The following is a 17,598-nucleotide window of genomic DNA, read 5'->3' as shown; positions in this document are numbered from 1 at the left end:
ATACGGCGTTTGTTCAAAAACGCCGCTATAGATATCGACCTATTGCGGCATTTGTTCCAAAAACGCCGCTATAGATCTTGACCTATTGCGGCGTTTTTTGTTCTCAAACACCGCTAACTTTAGCGGCACTGGTATTGCCAGCGCTTCTTGCGGCGTTTTTCCTATCGCCGCAAGTGCTTTTAGCGACGCTTAAAAACGTCGCTATAGGACTAAAAAAACGTCGCTAAAAGTCATTTTTCATATAGTGTTTGCCTCTCTCTGCCCTTAAGAAGTTCGAACAATTATGTTCCCATTTTTTCTAGAAAAGATCAGACAGATCTGCTTCTGGAGAACGTGTAAGCTGGCATAATATCTGCTGCCTTAAATCGGAGGGAGGGCTCGGTATTAAGGACCTAAAAACATGGAATAGAGCTTGTATGCTCTCTTATCAAAAAAAATTCTTGCAGGTGAAGGCTCTCTTTGGGTGGCCTGGATTAAAAGTTATGTCCTTAAAGAAAACGACTTCTGGAATGCTGAAATTCGCCCTTCTGCCAGCTAGAGTCTAAAGAGAATTTTCAAACTAAGGCCTGAGGCATTCTCCATTCTGTCTTATAGAGCTAAGTCAGTGAGAAGTATATGGGACTCTATTCAGGTAAGACATCCCCTTGTTCCTTGGCAGAAAATTATCTGGTTTCCTTTCCATATTCCAAAACATAGTTTGATCACTTGGATGGCTTTTCTTGATCGTCTTCCTACTAAATATAGACTTCTTCGTATGGGGCTTATCAATGATAGCCATTGCATGTTTTGTGATGATCCATTGGAAAGTAGAGACCACTTATTCCTTCACTGTCCCATGGTTGATTTCTTGTGGAATTCGATCTTCTACCTTTCTGGCCTTCAATTTAGAGCTTGCTCTTGGGAAATCTTTATCACGTGGGTTCCTCTACTTGGAAAGGAAAATCTTTACTTACTGCCATAATGAAGATTGCTCTAAATGCTTTGATTTATATTCTTTGGGAAGAAAGAAACAAGCGTATGTTCCAAAACCGATCTAGAAATGCACCAGATCTTCTTAGAGCCATCAAGGACATTGTTGGATCTCAACTTAGTGGTAGACCTCTTAATAGTGTTGATAATGTTAATACACATCTTTGCAAGCATTGGGACATAGTTTAATTTTGATTCTTTTGTATGTAGTTTGTCCTGATGTTCTTTGAACACTGATTATTTTGTAGCAGGTTTTGCTCTTGGGTAATAAAATTCTAATTATCCAAAAAAAAAGGCACAACAAATAGAAGATGGAGAATGAAACTGAGGTTTGGGGAATAAAAATATAAATCTCCACTTATACTAGATTCTTTTGTTTGTTGATCATGAGCATGAAACTATTATTGAAGCACACTTTTAAAAGAGTTCAGAGAATAATTGTTTAGTATCAAGCAGGATTATGATAAACGAACACAGTCTATTAAGATGGAACACTAATATGAAAACCTTTGCAGATTTTCAAAATTTTAGCCAACTGCCAAAGACTCATAACTGGTACTCCTTCAGGAACAAGGGATTTTATCTTTACTAGCCCCAAGTAGTCAGCTTTTCCATTTCTCTTCACTGTTTCTCTCTTTGAATGTGTGGGTGCTTGCTCAATAGACTGGGTTTTACACTGCCTACTTTAAGATAATAATATAATTTTGTGCATCCGCGTAGATTTGTTTTGAAGATGATGCAAAACTAAAAAAATATATACTTTTATAAAATGAAAGTAAATTTCATTACTTTGAACAATTAATTAATATTACATAAATAAATCTAGAAAAATAATTGAATTTTGAGAAAATATATTATTTTTATTATTTTATTAAGAAAACACCTTAAATACAACTAAAAGAGAATAAATCTAAAAAAGATTGAATACATATATGATACATAGCTTGACTTTGAATAATATATAATAAAAGAACTGTAAGAGAATAAATCTAAAATAGATTTAGATTGAAAAAGACTAAAAATTAAAGAATATTTGATAAATTGAAGAGTAAGATTTGAAAAAAGAGAAAAAATGATTATATTTAATTCAAAATTGAATGAATAAATAAGAGAACCGGAAAAAGAGGGTCGAAAATTAAACATTTTGTGAAACTATAAAATTAGGAGCCCTAATTATAAATATCAAAAGTGGTTAAATTTAATTTAAAATTGAATGAATTAATAAGAGAAATGAAAAAATAGAGTCAAAAACAAAATTTTTTATGAAATTATAAATATTAAGGGTCCAAATTATAAATATAAAAATTGGAGATCCTAATTATAAATATAAAAAATTTAAATATGCTTAGTCAAACAATGCGTGAAAATTTTATTTGTATTGGGATTTTGGACAAAGAGACAACAACTAGAAGACATTAAAGAGAAGAAGGGTTTCATTGTTTAGCTACCAGTTTAGGGTTATATCTTAAGGTCTATAACTCTATGTGTTCCTCTCTGATATTTTCTATGGGCTTTTCTGGTGTATAAGAAGTGGAAAGAAAAATTGGAATTAGTGAAAAAGAAAGAGAGACCCAAAGATGGATTTTGGAGACGTTGATCAGATACATAAAGTAGGAAACGGCTAAGGTTTTCTGGTCCTCAGAAGAAGTATAGAAACCTTGATTGAAACATTTCAAACCAGCATTTATATGCGTTTTCTCTATTATTTCGCTGTCATCGAATTACTAACCCTTTTGGAATTCTCTCTCTCTCTCTCTGGCTCCTATCTGATTCTCAATTTAATACTCTGTAATTCGGGGTTTTCTTTCTTTATTTTCTTCGATTGACTGACAGTTCAGATGGACAACTAGAAATGATAATGGAGCTGATTATGATTATGAACATCATGGAACGATATGATGACCTTCTTTTTTGACAATAATAGATACGATATTAATGATAATACTAATCATAATTACACTGATGCGAGACCAATGTCAGTTGCATTTTTTACCCCCACCTCATTTTTTTAGTAAATGGTACCAAAAGCATGGTTGTACGTATCAGTCATTAATGGAGTAACCAGAGAAAGCGCTTGAGAAGTTGGCAATGATGCAGCTATAGCCAGAGATTTACACAGGCTCTCAGTTTTCTTTTCTTCTCTTTGGAACTGAAAAGAAAGTTACGAGGACACTGTCCATCTCTCTCCTGCATTAATGCAAGCACATATGTAACTGGAACATACAGACATCAGAATCATGAATAAAGGGAGAAGAAAAAGAGTATGAGCAATAATAAATTGCACCAATGGAAAACTGAATAAACATCAAAGAGAAAAGATTGGTGTTGAGGTTTTGAACTTTCAACTTCACTCTAACCAAAACCCTCCTGCATTTATGTGGCTAGGTAGTGGGGAACAACATATTACCCACATTAAATTTATATACACCGTCACAAGCACCCCTACACACGCAAAATATCCTTCAACAATATCATCAGACTCTAAGAGATAAACAAAGACAATTAATATAGAAAAAAACTAAAAAAAAAGTTGAAAAATGGAAGCTAGAATATTCTTGAATGGTTATATGAAACTAACATGCAGGAGGCATAAGGTTCAGCCGTAAATCATCTTTTTCCAACACCAGACGTGCTTTGGTAGTCTCCGTGTTAGTTGCACCATACTCCGGGTGCACCCTCTTCTTGGACTGTAAGGGTACACCAAAGAGCTTGGTTTTGCAACTGTTGCTACATGCTTCTTCAAGAATCGTCAAGGAACTTTGTGAGGTAGCAGTTGTAGAGTTCAAAACCTGCATTCGGGACAAGGTACTATTTGGATAATAATGGCCAAGATGATGATTCGAAGGCTTTTGCAATAATGAACTATTATTGGTGGTATTAATGACCGGAGGAGGAAAGGATGAAGGAGGGCCATAAAGAAGCATGGAAGGGGAGTATGAATTGCTAGGAGTGACGGGCTTAACATGGTTTTGAACAAAATAGATAATATCACTATAGAGCTTTTTCATATGGGCAAGTTCAGACACTAGCACACTGTTTCTTTTTCTCAGCTTCTCATTGTCCTCTGATAAAGCTGTGACCGAGCAGCTGTTATAGCCTCCAACCCCACCGACACCAACAACTGAGATTACAATGTCCCCTCCTGGTGAAGAAACAGGTGGCGAGTCACACCAGTTGGCTTGTTCATCTGAGTCTGGTGGAGAAATGCTGACTCGGGTAGGAAATGGAAAGAAACTCGGGGCATTAAGCAATTGAGAATGTGGCGGGTGGTGGTGATGATGGTTTATCCCCACTTGCGGTTGCGCAGTCTTTCTTCTATGGATCTCACAGAGCAAGTGTTTTTCACCTTTCTTAAAGAACTCGTTGGCAAACTCCCATCTGTCCGGTACAATCTTCCTAAAACCCTAGTTTTCATTAACAAAAATAGTAATAAAAAACAAAACCCAGATCAGTAAAATAACTGAAAAGCCAAAGATTTTAGAAACAATAAAAAAAGAGATAAAGATTGAGCTTTTATACATAAGTATTGAGCTGTCTGACAAAGCTAGAGAAATTGTTGTGCTTGAAGTAATTGGGAAGGAGATCACGAGCAAACTCAGGAGGTCTCCAAACAACAAAAGTGGTATCATCTTCACCCCATGAAACTATGTGGTCGGTGGTGGGATCATCGACTAGTTGGTAGGTTTTGGTGAGGAAGGGTGCCGGCACTGATTTATGAGAGTCGAGGGATAGTAATATCCCTTCACAATTATCAAGCATCAAAGCCATGGAAAGATGAAAAAAAAGTAGTGAAAGAGAAGGAAAAGCAAGGAGAGAGATGTTTAGAGGGAGATAGTAGGGGTTTTGGAGAAGACGATCAGGTCAGATCAGATATTGGAAGGGTAGATCCTTGGGTGGGATAAAAATGTTTGGGAAAAGGGGGTTACTGTAAAGAAGCGGCTGTTGCTTTTTGGCTGTATTAATATCTTTTCTTTGCAATATTTAATGTGTTGTTTTTGGGGGTGAGTATTAGTATATATATTTTTTGTTTCCCTCCTCGGTTATGGTGTGAGCGAGAATATGTGTCTTATGTCTGTCTAGGACAGTTAAATAAGCGCCTTCCAAGACAAACCCGTGACCCTCCTCCTCTCTTAAAATCAGGCACAGGGAGGATGGCTGGTTGCAGTGCGTCTTTGGGAATTGACAATGAAACCCTTCCCTTTAACGCAGTAAATAGAAATATAACCGTATCATGAAATAGTCAACAGGTCCTCAATAGCCCAGAAGCATCGTCTTTTGGTGTCTTTCGCATTGGGTAATATGGTCAAGGGAAAGGTGGTTTCACTTCATGTCAAAACGAGGGTCCTCTTTTCCATTTTGTTGCTTAGCTTTCGCTGTTTTATCAACAAAACAAAGCAAAAGACACGGTCGCATTTAGAATCCCATGATTTTCCTATACGATATAGCCATATAGGGCTCTCTAGCATTGCTCTTTTGTTTCTCTTCTTTGCTGTCCTAATATTCCAAACTTCAACATGTAAAGGTAAACATGCCCTCTGGATGTAGCCGCTAGCCAGCTACTATTTTTTTATTACTTTTGCTGACTAATTAACTCACAACTGTATAAACTGTAGCCAGGCTGATGTTTCTTCCCGTTGAGCCGGACCAACTTTCTTTGCTGATGTTTCTTTCAGGTGATTGAATCATTGGCTCTAAAAGTTTTCATTGAATAACTGAAAACATCACAGCTTTCCTTTTCTTCCTTGTAATCTTCCAATAAATATTTGTTTATATGCTTACATTTGGAAACAGCATGCTTAGAGACATTCAGTATCCTGGAATGATAAAATATACTTAGTTTATACCATAGGGAAAAAAGCAGAAATGGAAAGGATAATTAATATATAAAGGAAAAGGGTGGTCTAGGATTTTACTCCATCAAAACAAAGATTGCATGAAAACCATATCAGCAACGAGTGGAGAGTGAGGGATCCTATAAAACTGAGGAATGGATTCAGTGAAGGGTGAAGGAAAGTAACAACATCTGGGGCATCCAATGGTTCAAAGTGAAAAAAAAAATGATTTCTAATTATTTCACATAGATACTCAACTGATAATGCCAATGATTCTCATAATTGGAAAAACAAAGTAAAAATCTGCCATACCTCCACCACCCTCTTTACATTTCCTTTGTGGAAGAAGAGTGTACTTTCCACTCTCAGTAAAGGAGATTTTCCCTCCGGTTAATCCTAACTTAATATCTGTATTTTTTTTTTAATTTGAAAGCAAAAGTGAAAATTTAAAAAATAAAAAATAAAAAATAAAAAACAAATTTCAAATTATATAATATGTATAAAACCATAACAACATATTTTAACAATTTTGAACCACATTTAGAAAGTAAAGCCCTTTTCAATAATTTTTATGGATTTTTATTTATTTTTTCTAAAATTTACTTTCTAAAGACCATAATTAGTCGGTGCAAAGTAAATCCCGTACTATATAGACTAGATTTTTATCCCTTTTTTGGGGTGGTTGTTTTGTTTGCTACCTCCTCCGTAACAGCTTCTAATAAAAAATAAATAAAGTAAATATACGAACAAGAAATTAAACAAAAAAGATTTAGCCAGAACGATGGCAGGAAGAATCAATGTGAGCTTCGAGTCCCGATAATCAATTTGTAATGGAATTGCCTTCTCTTTGAACTTTCTTAATTCTTCCCTCAATTGTTCATACCCTCACCAACCCCAGGTGGCCTTCTGCAACTGCAACCCTCTACATTTTTCTTTGTCTGCTCCTGACATGCATGCCCACACTTTCTTTTTTCCTTTGGTTTATTGTTGTTGATGAAATTCTTTGCATGTTGTAGCCATTGTCGTGATTCCTGTTTTGTTCATTTCTTAGATATCATAAAATACCACCACTCTTCATCTTTCATACGCGTTTCTGGAAATTGTTTGCAGACCTCGGTCTCTCTGCTACAGTCACCTTATCCTTTAAAGTTTGCATACCATAATAAGATCAAAATTAAGTAAAAGAAGTGTCTCCTTTGATTAACCTAATCATGTAATTAATTCATGGTGGGGAACTCTGGAACGTGAGATGTAAAAGAAAATGGGTCCTCTCTCCCATCGATGAAAATGAATAGTGTTTTGGGACAAGGAACAGAAGGAAAGATTTTTTTTGAATAAATGATGATGTAAAAGAAGGTGAAAACTGGGAATGAAATCAAAATTTGTTTGCATTAAGACATTCATCATATACGAGTGTGGGAGTAGGGTCCCATGAAATCAATAGTATGTGGAAATCTAGAGAGGAAAAGCTCATCTTTTTCACTTTCTTCTCTTCAAAACAAGTTGTCAGCAACTTAGACACAGATCCTACCGAGCCCACCATTATCACTGCCAAAATCTCTCTCTCTCTCTCTCTCACACACACACACACATACCCTATTCCCAAACTGTTTAAGGAGCCAAGAAGATTCGATTCTAATTTCCAAAACGCAGTGAAAGTGAAACCCACCACACTCCTGACCCCACCTGTCTCTCTCTCTCTCTCTCTCACATGACCACCGCCGATTCACTTCCCAAAATACTGCAATAATATATGTATAAAACAGTAGGTTTACGATATTTAAAAAGTGGGTTTGAACTTTGAATGAATATGGGAATTTCAAGGAGAGACAGATTAAAACACAGAGCGAATACGTTAAAACCCTACTGATATAACTCTTGTTATTTTATGGGGGAAAATGGCTGATGGCTAGGTTTTGGGATAAATAAAGCTTAGAGGGATAGGGCGTATTATTATATTTGATCTTCTTCTTCTAACACTTGTTTTTCTATTTCTAAAACTGAAGAAAAGGAAAAAGAATCAAAATCTGTATTCTATACGACAAGGACAAGCTACACGGTTCTTTCTTCTGTCTCTTCTTGTACGCTCTTTTGTCTCTTTCACTGTCTCTTTTCCTCAGCAGAAGCGAGGGAGAGAGAGAGAGGGAGAGACATATAAGACAAACCCCATATGCCAATTTGCACATTCAAATTAATTAATGCTATATATTTAACTGGAACAAGTATTGCACTATCTGTTATTGTTATTAGCAAATCTGTAAAAAAAAATTGAACTCAAAACATGTACAATGGTCAAAATAGGCGAAGGCAGGGATTGAAATGTAGGGAAGGAAGAGTTTTTTTTTTTGAGGGGGGGGTTTCACGGGAAATGGCAAAGAGATATAAATGGAGAGAAAACAAGATACGGAACAACGATTGACATCTCTTTCCTTCTAGAGTCTAGACCACACCAAGATAGCTACTCGATCTGCCTGCTGGGTTTGGCCTGCCTCCTCTCTCTCTATATTGTGTCAAGGACTAAACTTTTAGATATATAGACATTGGCACAAATATTCACGAGAGGGGTTTTACGTGCACATATTTGAGTTTTTTGGGCATGATGAGTTGGTCAAGTTCTTAGAGAATGCTTATGAGTCCGTGAAGGATCAAGTCTGAGGCGTTCGAGAGAATCAGCAAGGGTGTTACATGTTCGATGGGAGCAATTTTGTCAAGGCTTGTGGATTCGAACTAAGACATGTGTGCGCTGTAGGAGAATCGTACGGAGTGTTGGACTTGCCCATAACTATTAAACCTGGTCCGTTCCTTGGAAGGTTTCATAAAGGATAATATTATCTAATAATTAAGGGGATAAATACTTAATTAGGAATAATGTTGTATTTGAATTCAAATGCCTTAGAGATTGAGTTCTTGATAAAGTAGGATTCAATCTAAGTCGTCGATATATTTTGATCTAGACTGTCAGATCTTGAGGGCCTCAACTATAAATAGAGAACTCATCCCCTCATTTGTAATCATTCCATCAATTCCATTCCTTTAGAGTAATAAACTCAGGCATTTACTCTTATTTTCTCTCTAAGCTCCTTTGTTTCTAGCTTTCTAGCCTTGTCGGCTTGTTCCTCTTTGTGTTGAAGCATTTGTGGCTTGTGTTACTGAACGTGAGGGCTGAGATAGCCTTGAGAATGATTCATTTTCGAGTTCTTTCGAAGTTCCAAAGTGGTTCAAGTCATGGTGACTTAGGAAGTCCCCACAGTATTCGTGCTTCTGAGATTCATTCAACCTTGGATGCTTGGATTTGCCCCAGTGATGTTTTGTTTCCGTATTGTTGCCTAACCCTAACGGGTTTGTTCGTCGCTTCGTGATCTAGAGACTCACAATGACATGATTAAGGCTAGCTTAGACACTATTTCGACTTGAAAATCATCTAAGTGTCGCACGAATCGACTAATAAAAGTCTAGCCCGTGACAAGTGGTATCAGAGCAAGTCAAAGTGTAGGTGTTGTGGATTCAAAAGTGATCCGAGCTTATTTTGTGACAAGAAGCATCATAACGTGTTAAAGGAAGTTGTTGTGGATTCAACGAGTGTTTTAGACAAGTTTTATGGAAATAGATCGAGATGACACAACAAATATGAGTTGTTCCTATAGAGAATGACGTGGAGAGCCACAGTGGTGGGATTAAGTTAAGGAAACAAAGTGTGGGAGTTATCCCATGATCGTTGGAGATGAGGATCAAGAACCTTGAAAGCTTAATCGATGAAGCCAAGGAGGTCCAAAAAGTTATGGAGTTCCGTCTTGAACAACTAGAGTCTATGATAGAAGGGTTTAAGGACGTAGCATAATGACGCCAGACAGAATAGTGATTATCCTACAAGCGTTCCAACAGATGATTCACAAGAGAAAATTCGCCCAAAAAAATCCAGAGAAAAAAAAAAGTCTCTAGGGTTTAATAAAATATTATCAAATCAAACAATGCCAAAATCAGTCCACAAGCTGAACTGTTATAGCCAAAAATCGTCTTTATTCGAATTTTGCCAAAAATAGCAAAATCCCGAAAATCACTCTAAATTGAAATTCGAAATAAAATAAGTAATCTCCAAAAATACGGCCTAAATCGGATTTAAATTGACTTCCTAATTGACAATCGAAATATTACCATAAATAGTAAAAAATATCTAATTCTAGTGATTCGGAGGAGAAAACGGCAGAATTTGAGGTTGAAAAAAAGGCCACATAGAGCATAACTCCATGTGAAGAGCGTGCACATCGAAAAAAGATTTCCGGATTGGGGTCTTATGTGTGATTCTGACACCTGTAGCCAAAGTTATGGCCAAAAGACTGAAACATACTCAAAACGACCCTAATGAGGAACATGTCACAATCAATTCCCGCCTTTGCGCTGATCTGCCAATTCATGGTATCTCAGCGCCATCAAGGTGCAATCTGACAGCTCAACATCATCTGTCTCGGATCCCCCTGCATCACATAATAAAGTCTCAACGATTGGACGTCGATAAAGATGAGTAATGCGCTCAGGGTCGAGGTGATGACCTTGAGGGAAGAGATGGATGGGCTCAAGAATGAGCTACTCATGTGCAAAGAAGCACCGAGTGATGATGGTGTGCTCAAGACCTTCGTTGAAGGGCTTAGACCAGGGGCGATGTCTGCCAATGAGCAAGATGACACCCAGAGTTGTTTAGAAGCCGGAACTGTATCCTAGTCAAGGTGTGAGGTTGCGAGAGTCAAGCCAATGAAAGATGAGTCGTCTAGGCTCATGCTAAAGATAGTGGTGAAAATGGGGGAGACCATGACAAGGGATATTGAATAGATGGAGAAGAAAACTCTTCGAGTAGCCAGGAAGTGGCATCGACTGATCATGGTCGAATAAAACCATCGGGGAATCATGGCAAGGCCAAGTCCGTGTCAAAAAAGAAGGATATGTTAGGATTTTTCGGAAGCTCGAATCGACAACCGAAACGGTTTGCAAAGAGGGGTCGAAACGGTTTTGTGTTTAGGGAGTAAGAAGATTGAAAGATAAAGAATTGAACAGCGATTTATAGTGGTTCAACTTTCTCAACCAAAGTCTACGTCCACTACCTTAGCACCTCACCAAGGATTTTCCAACAAATTCACTAATTTGTTCTTTCTTTTGAGGACAAAGAGATAACCTTACAACTCCCTAGTTTTTCCGGGTTAAACTAGAACCTTTCCTTAGCTTTTACACGGGATAAGCTAGAACATTTCCCCTTTACAAAAGGATAAAAGATGTAAACAAGAAAACCTCTCTAAGGTAGGTGTTTACAAGATTGAGCTCACAAGAACAAAATATTTACAAGAAAAAGATGAAATAAGAATGAAAAACTCTTCTCTTGTGTTTGATTGATTGGATAGTTGTTCTCTTACTTCTTCAAGTGTCCTCAGCTTGTATTTATAGCTTGGAATGTGTTTGATGTTGTATATAGCCGTTGGGTATGTTTTGGAGTTGTTTGGGGATGATTTTTCTACTCAGAAGGCTGCCCATAACATGATGCATCGATGCATGATCAAGGTGCATCGATACCCCTTCATTAAATTCAAATAAACTAGCCGTTGCAGCCTTGATGCATGGATGCATGGCAGGATGCATCGATGCATGGCAAGGATGCATCGATGCACTAATTGCATTCGATGTTTGGATGCATGGATGTATTGCCTGATGCATCAATGCATTAGTGCAGATGCATGGATGCACTGCAGGGATGCATGGATGCACTTTGACACCCTTTAGCATTTTTGCTCAAATCCGAATTTAATGGACTTTGAATTATTTTTGAAACCTTTTTGAAAACTTTGAATAAATTCAATTCAAATCTAAAAACATTTTGCAAATTCAATTCAAGTCCAAAAACATTTTGCCTTAAATTGTTATATCAAAACATAGTTCAACAATCTCCCACTTTTTGATATAACAAAACATTTGAAAAATTGTTTTTGGCAAAACTCCCCCTTAATAAATTGTTTAATGAAAAAGATATCAATTATTACCAATTGTTGGAAAAATATATGAAAATGTTATGCTCCCCCTTTTTCATTAAGAAATTGAATTTTTCAAACCAAACTTCTCCCCCTTTTTGTTATATAAAAAATAATTCAATCTTTGAAGTTCAAAATAACTTTGGAGAGTAAGTAGTAAATTTGACATTTAAAAATCATTTGAAAAATCAAAGCTCCCCCTCAATAAATGCATTCTAAACAAAATTTAGCTTTTAAGTTCATGACACTTAAACAAAATATTAAATTTCTACAAAGAATAACAAACATGTTAAAGGCACATGAAATTCAATATATCCAACTCTAAAATACTTTATGCAATATCAATTGTTGAAATTTGATATTAATACCAATTGTTAAAATTAAGTGCATTTGCATAAAGTTTTCCAAAAATGTTATGCATTTTGAAAAATTTGATATCAATTGCTAGAGAGATATCATTTTCATTTATACCACATGCATAAACATTCAAATTTAGGCCAAAAATTAAAATTTATAAAATCAAAGTATTTTGAAATTTGATATCAATTGTTAGAGAGATATCATTTGCATTTAAAACCAATTTTGACCAAAATTCATTATGATGAACTAAAAATTCTCAAAAATTAATATAACTTTAAAATGTTCATCATAATCATCTTTTCAACATACATGAGATTAAAACAATGATGCATAATCATTTAAAACCAAAACTCATGCATGCTTAAAATCAAATGAGCAACCAAATAACCAAAATTAAAAGTATTAAGCTTAAAGGTTACCCATTCCTTTTTCAAGTGTGGCTAGAGCATCTTGAATATCATCGCTTTCATCACCATTGCTCCCACACACCTACAAGAGACATTTAAGTAGATTTTGGTATCCAAATTGCTTTGGATCCTTGAACATTAGTTTCAATGCCCCTTGTTTCTTTTGGAACCCATACTTGTCTAATTTTAAAACGTTTTCCTTTCTTCAAAGGACAAGTATGTTCCAAATGACCATGAAAATGGCAATGTGAGCATTTTGCCATTTTTACACATAATATGTTATTTTTAGAAATTAATTCTTTTTCTTTTGTTAAGCCTTCAAGCTTAACTTCTAACTCAAAATTTTTCTTTTCTAAATCATTTATTTTGATTTTTGAAAGCTCTAAATCATTTTTCAAAATTTCATTTTGATTTTTAAAATCAACTTTTGCTTTCAAAATCAAATTATCTTTAATTTTGAGTTTTGAAATTAATTTCGTATATTTGGAATTCACGGTCTTAAATCCCAAATACAACCTATTATAAGCATCTTGTAACTCATCAAAAGTAAATGAATTAAATTCATTTGAGTTAGAAGATACCTCAACTTCTTCATGAGTGGCCATGAGGCATAGGTTGACTACTTCATCTTCATTATTGGAATCATCTTCATCACTCCAAGATTCAACAAATGCCTTCTTCCCCTTTTTCTTTAGAAGAGGACATTCATATTTGACATACCCTTTTCTTTGACAATTGAAGCACACCGGGGGACTCTTCTTCTTGGTTGATTCATGTTTCACTTCCTTGGAAATCATGAATCTCTTGAGTTCCTTCAAGAGATTGACCATCTCTTCTTCTTGTTCATCATCTTCTTCATCCACCTCATCACATGATTCTTGATAGCTTTCATTAGTGGATTTGGAGGTAATGCCTACTTGTTTATTATCTTCCCTTTCTTCATCTTCCTTCACCATCATCTCATGAGTGAGAAGGGAACCAATTAGCTCTTCGAGAGTGAGAGACTTTAGATTTTTAGCTTCGATAATGGCCGTCTTCTTCGATTGCCACTCCTTTGGAAGAGAGTAGATCACTTTCCTTATAAGCTTCTCATTAGGGATTACTTCTCCATATCCCTTGAGACTGTTGACAATAACGGAAAATCTATCTGTCATAGCTTTGATGTCTTCATCGGGTTTCATCTTGAAGTTCTCGTAGCTATGGTTGAGAATACTTTTCTTTGATTCCCTCACTTCGTCGGTTCATTCATGAGTGACTTGGAGCTTATCCCAAATCTCTTTGGCACTGGAACAAGATGAGACTCTTCCATATTCATTTGGGCCTAAAGCACAAAATAGAATATGTATAGCCTTAGAATTAAGCTGAAAATTTTTTTGCTCTTCTCTACTCCAATCGTTGTACTTGCCGGGTGGAAAGGAGTAACCGTCCATGATTGAGTGCCAAGCTCCTAGATTGTATGATTGAATGAAGTACATCATCTTATTCTTCCAATGTGCATAATTTGCTCCATTGAAGAAGGGTGGCTTGTTGACCGGTTGTGAATCCATAATAGGACATTCTTCAAGATAATAAGCACCGGAGGAAAAAGTCATTTCTTTGTTGGTTGCGTCGAGAATTGATAGAGCTTCTTCTTGGATCGTCTCAAGGTGGTTAAACCTTCTTAATGAGTTAGGCTCTGATACCAATTGTTAGGATTTTTGGAAGCTCAAATCGATAACCGGAACGGTTTGCAAAGAGGGGTCGGAACGGTTTTGTGTTTAGGGAGTGAGGAGATTGAAAGATAGAGAATTGCACAGCGATTTATAGTGGTTCGACTTTCTCAACCAAAGTCTACGTCCACTACCTTAGCACCTCACCAAGGATTTTCCAACAATTTCACTAATTTGTTCTTTCTTTTAAGGACAAAGAGATAACCTTACAACTCCCTAGTTTTTCCGGGCTAAACTAGAACATTTCCCTAGCTTTTACACGGGATAAGCTAGAACCTTTCCCCTTTACAAAAGGATAAAAGATGTAAACAAGAAAACCTCTCTAAGGTAGGTGTTTACAAGATTGAGCTCACAAGAACAAAATATTTACAAGAGAAAGATGAAATAAGAATGAAAAACTCTTCTCTTGTGTTTGATTGCTTGGATAGTTGTTCTCTTACTTCTTCAAATGTCATCAGCTTGTATTTATAGCTTGGAATGTGTTTGATGTTGTATATAGCCGTTGGGGATGTTTTGGAGTTGTTTGGGGATGATTTTTCTACTAAAAAAGGCTGCCCATAACATGATGCATCGATGCATGATCAAGGTGCATCGATACCCCTTCATTAAATTCAAATAAACTAGCCGTTGCAGCCTTGATGCATGGATGCATGGCAGGATGCATCGATGCATGGCAAGAATGCATCGATGCATGGCAAGGATGCATCGATGCATGGCAAGGATGCATCGATGCACTAATTGCATTCGATGTTTGGATGCATGGATGCATTAGTGCAGATGCATGGATGCACTGCAGGGATGCATGGATGCACTTTGACACCCTTTAGCATTTTTGCTCAAATCCGAATTTAATGGACTTTGAATTATTTTTGAAACCTTTTGAAAACTTTGAATAAATTCAATTCAAATCCAAAAACATTTTGCAAATTCAATTCAAGTCCAAAAACATTTTGCCTTAAATTGTTATATCAAAACATAGTTCAACATGAGAGTATCAAGTTAATTAAATACTACTTCTGTGATGGTCCTCACTTGATAAGAGGATGTCCCGAGAAGAATTACCTTACTGCTATTGTCAAAAGAGAAGACAAGTCAGAAAGGGAAGTAGCTAAAGATGATGTGACTATGGGTATCGAAGTAGTCAAGCTAGAAGCAAGGCTCGGTACGAATGCAAGTGGCGCAAGAAAGTCGAGGGTAAATAAGCAAGATCCATTGAAGTGTTTCCCATGTCAAGGACCACATAAGGCCAAGAGTTACCCAAATGAAGTAAAGCTCGGGTCCAATGCAAGTGGCGAAATAGAGAAGCCGAGGGTAAATAAGCGAAACTCATTGAAGTGTTTCCAATATGGGGGACCACACAAAGTGCGTGATTGCACAGATGAAGTAAAGCTCGGTGCGAAAGCCAAAGACCAAGTAGAAAAGTCGATGGTAAATAAGTATGAGCAATTGGAGTGTTTCCTGTGTAAAGGTCTACACATGGTGTGTGAATGTCCAAACCGAATCAAATAGTCCAAGGGAATGAACAAGGCCGATAGTAGTGAGTCTGCCAAGCTTGGTTCAATGATGTTTACTTTTGCCAAGGTTAGTCAAAGCCTGAAGCAGAATGGGTTGCCCAAACCCAATATCGCCAAGGAGCTTTCCAAGGATGTTGAGGAGGTAATCGTTGCTATGGAAGCTAGAGTTGGCAAAGGCCAAAAGAACCTGGGTCATTTGAAGAGCAGTTGAGCCTAGTGCATGCCGAGACTGAGGCATGGTCTAAAATGATAAGTCTTAGCCATGATAGGACGTTGAAGGAGTATGCGAGTTAGTTCAAGGAACTCATGCTCAAAGTCCCAAAATTGACTCAAGAAGATGAATTGTTCATCTTCACGGATATATTGAAGCCATGGGTAAATACAGAGATAAAGAAAAGGGGAATCAATGAATTATCTAAAGTATTGATAGTCGTCGATTCCATCATAGAATTTAGAGTTAAGAATACGTCCAAGCTGATGTTGAAAGTCGTGGGTAGTGGAAAAAGAATCTGAGATGAAAGACGGTCTAATGATGAGAACAAGGCTCTTCGAGTGATACTTGTTCGAGTGGAGTTTGTTCGAATAGTGAATATTTGAGCAATGATCGTTCAAGTGTTGATCATAAGTCTGGAGAAGACATGTGTGAAGTTGGCTCAAGTAAAGGTGGTATGTGCCTTAAGCATATGGCAATAAATGAGTAAACAGAGGGTCACTGAAGTAAGGGGCCATAAGAGTTGCAAGCTTTCCTGGATAAAGCTGAGTGGTCTGAGAAGATGGGCAACCCCATGATCGAATTACCCAAGGACATGGGTGAAGATAAGGTCAAAGAGGCTGTAAGACTTGACTCAATGATTTTGAGTTCTGCCATAGGAAGTGGAAGCCGAGAGCAGAATGGGTTGATGTATGTTAACATCAACGTTACGGGACAATCGCGAGTTGCCTTAGTAGACACAGGGGCAACTGATCTATTCATGTTGTAGAATGTTGCCAAAAATCTCGGTTTGAAAGTCGAGCAATCAAAGGGGGCGATAAAGATTATCAATTATGAAGAGGTTCTAATTATTGGAGCTGAAAGGAAGATAGAGTTACAAGTTGGTGATTGGAGCGACAAGGAGGACTTTAGGGTTATCCCATTGGATGACTTCGGTTTTATCACCGGGTTGGGTTTCCTTGATTGTGTAAAGGCTTTTTTCTTTCCGTTTATCGATGTCATGTGCATCTTAGACTCCCGACAACAATGTATTGTTCCTTTGTTTTGAGACAGTAGGGGAGAGACTAAGAGCATGATGACCATTCAGTTTGTTGGTGATGTTTTGAGTGAGAGGAATATTGTTTTGGGGACAACCATCGAAGAAACAATCGAGAAGTGTTTGATGGAGTCCAAGCCTTCGAGGGACATGATGGGCGAGAGGTTGCCACCCATGTAAGAGGGTTGAAGTCACACCGGACTTTAAAGAATAAAGTGCTGATGTGAGTAGAAGCACCGAACTTCAGGATAGAAATGTTTGTGTGTGGAGTGCCAGACTTCGTGGAATAAGAAGGCCTGACACATAGGGTAAATGTGCTGATGGAGATCGAGGGGAATCCCAAACACGATCCAAGTGTTGAGTTTGATTTGCCATTGTTGATGAGTGTAGGTCGAGGACCTAACCATTTTTTTACGAAATTATCAAAGGCTAGAAGGAACATCTGAGACTTTCAGAGTTCTTAGGGACAAATGAGTGTTACTGACGAATCTAAGTTATCATGTTGTATGTTCTCAGAGTATCCAAGTCTTTGCCGATGGATCAAAAGTATCC

The 17,598-nt window shown here is 37.1% G+C and overlaps 1 protein-coding gene across 1 annotated transcript; it reads right to left on the bottom strand.

Annotated features, from left to right (window-relative positions):
* Positions 1-3,293: 3,293 nt before the first annotated feature.
* On the bottom strand, positions 3,294-7,510 carry LOC120212827 (heat stress transcription factor B-4-like). The gene is made up of 3 exons (XM_039211011.1): positions 7,488-7,510; positions 4,489-4,934; positions 3,294-4,373 (listed from the first exon to the last, which is right to left on the bottom strand). Exons 2-3 carry the CDS (start codon positions 4,735-4,737, stop codon positions 3,543-3,545), a joined length of 1,080 nt encoding a protein of 359 aa, XP_039066942.1. The 5' UTR covers positions 4,738-4,934; positions 7,488-7,510; the 3' UTR covers positions 3,294-3,542.
* Between the last annotated feature and the right edge of the window lie 10,088 nt (positions 7,511-17,598).

Source organism: Hibiscus syriacus, unplaced genomic scaffold, assembly GCF_006381635.1.
Source record: "Hibiscus syriacus cultivar Baekdansim isolate YM2019G1 unplaced genomic scaffold, ASM638163v2 tig00110017_pilon, whole genome shotgun sequence".
NCBI classification, from domain to species: domain Eukaryota; kingdom Viridiplantae; phylum Streptophyta; class Magnoliopsida; order Malvales; family Malvaceae; genus Hibiscus; species Hibiscus syriacus.
Note: the sequence above shows the minus strand (reverse complement) of the source record. Positions and strands in the feature narration are given on the sequence as shown.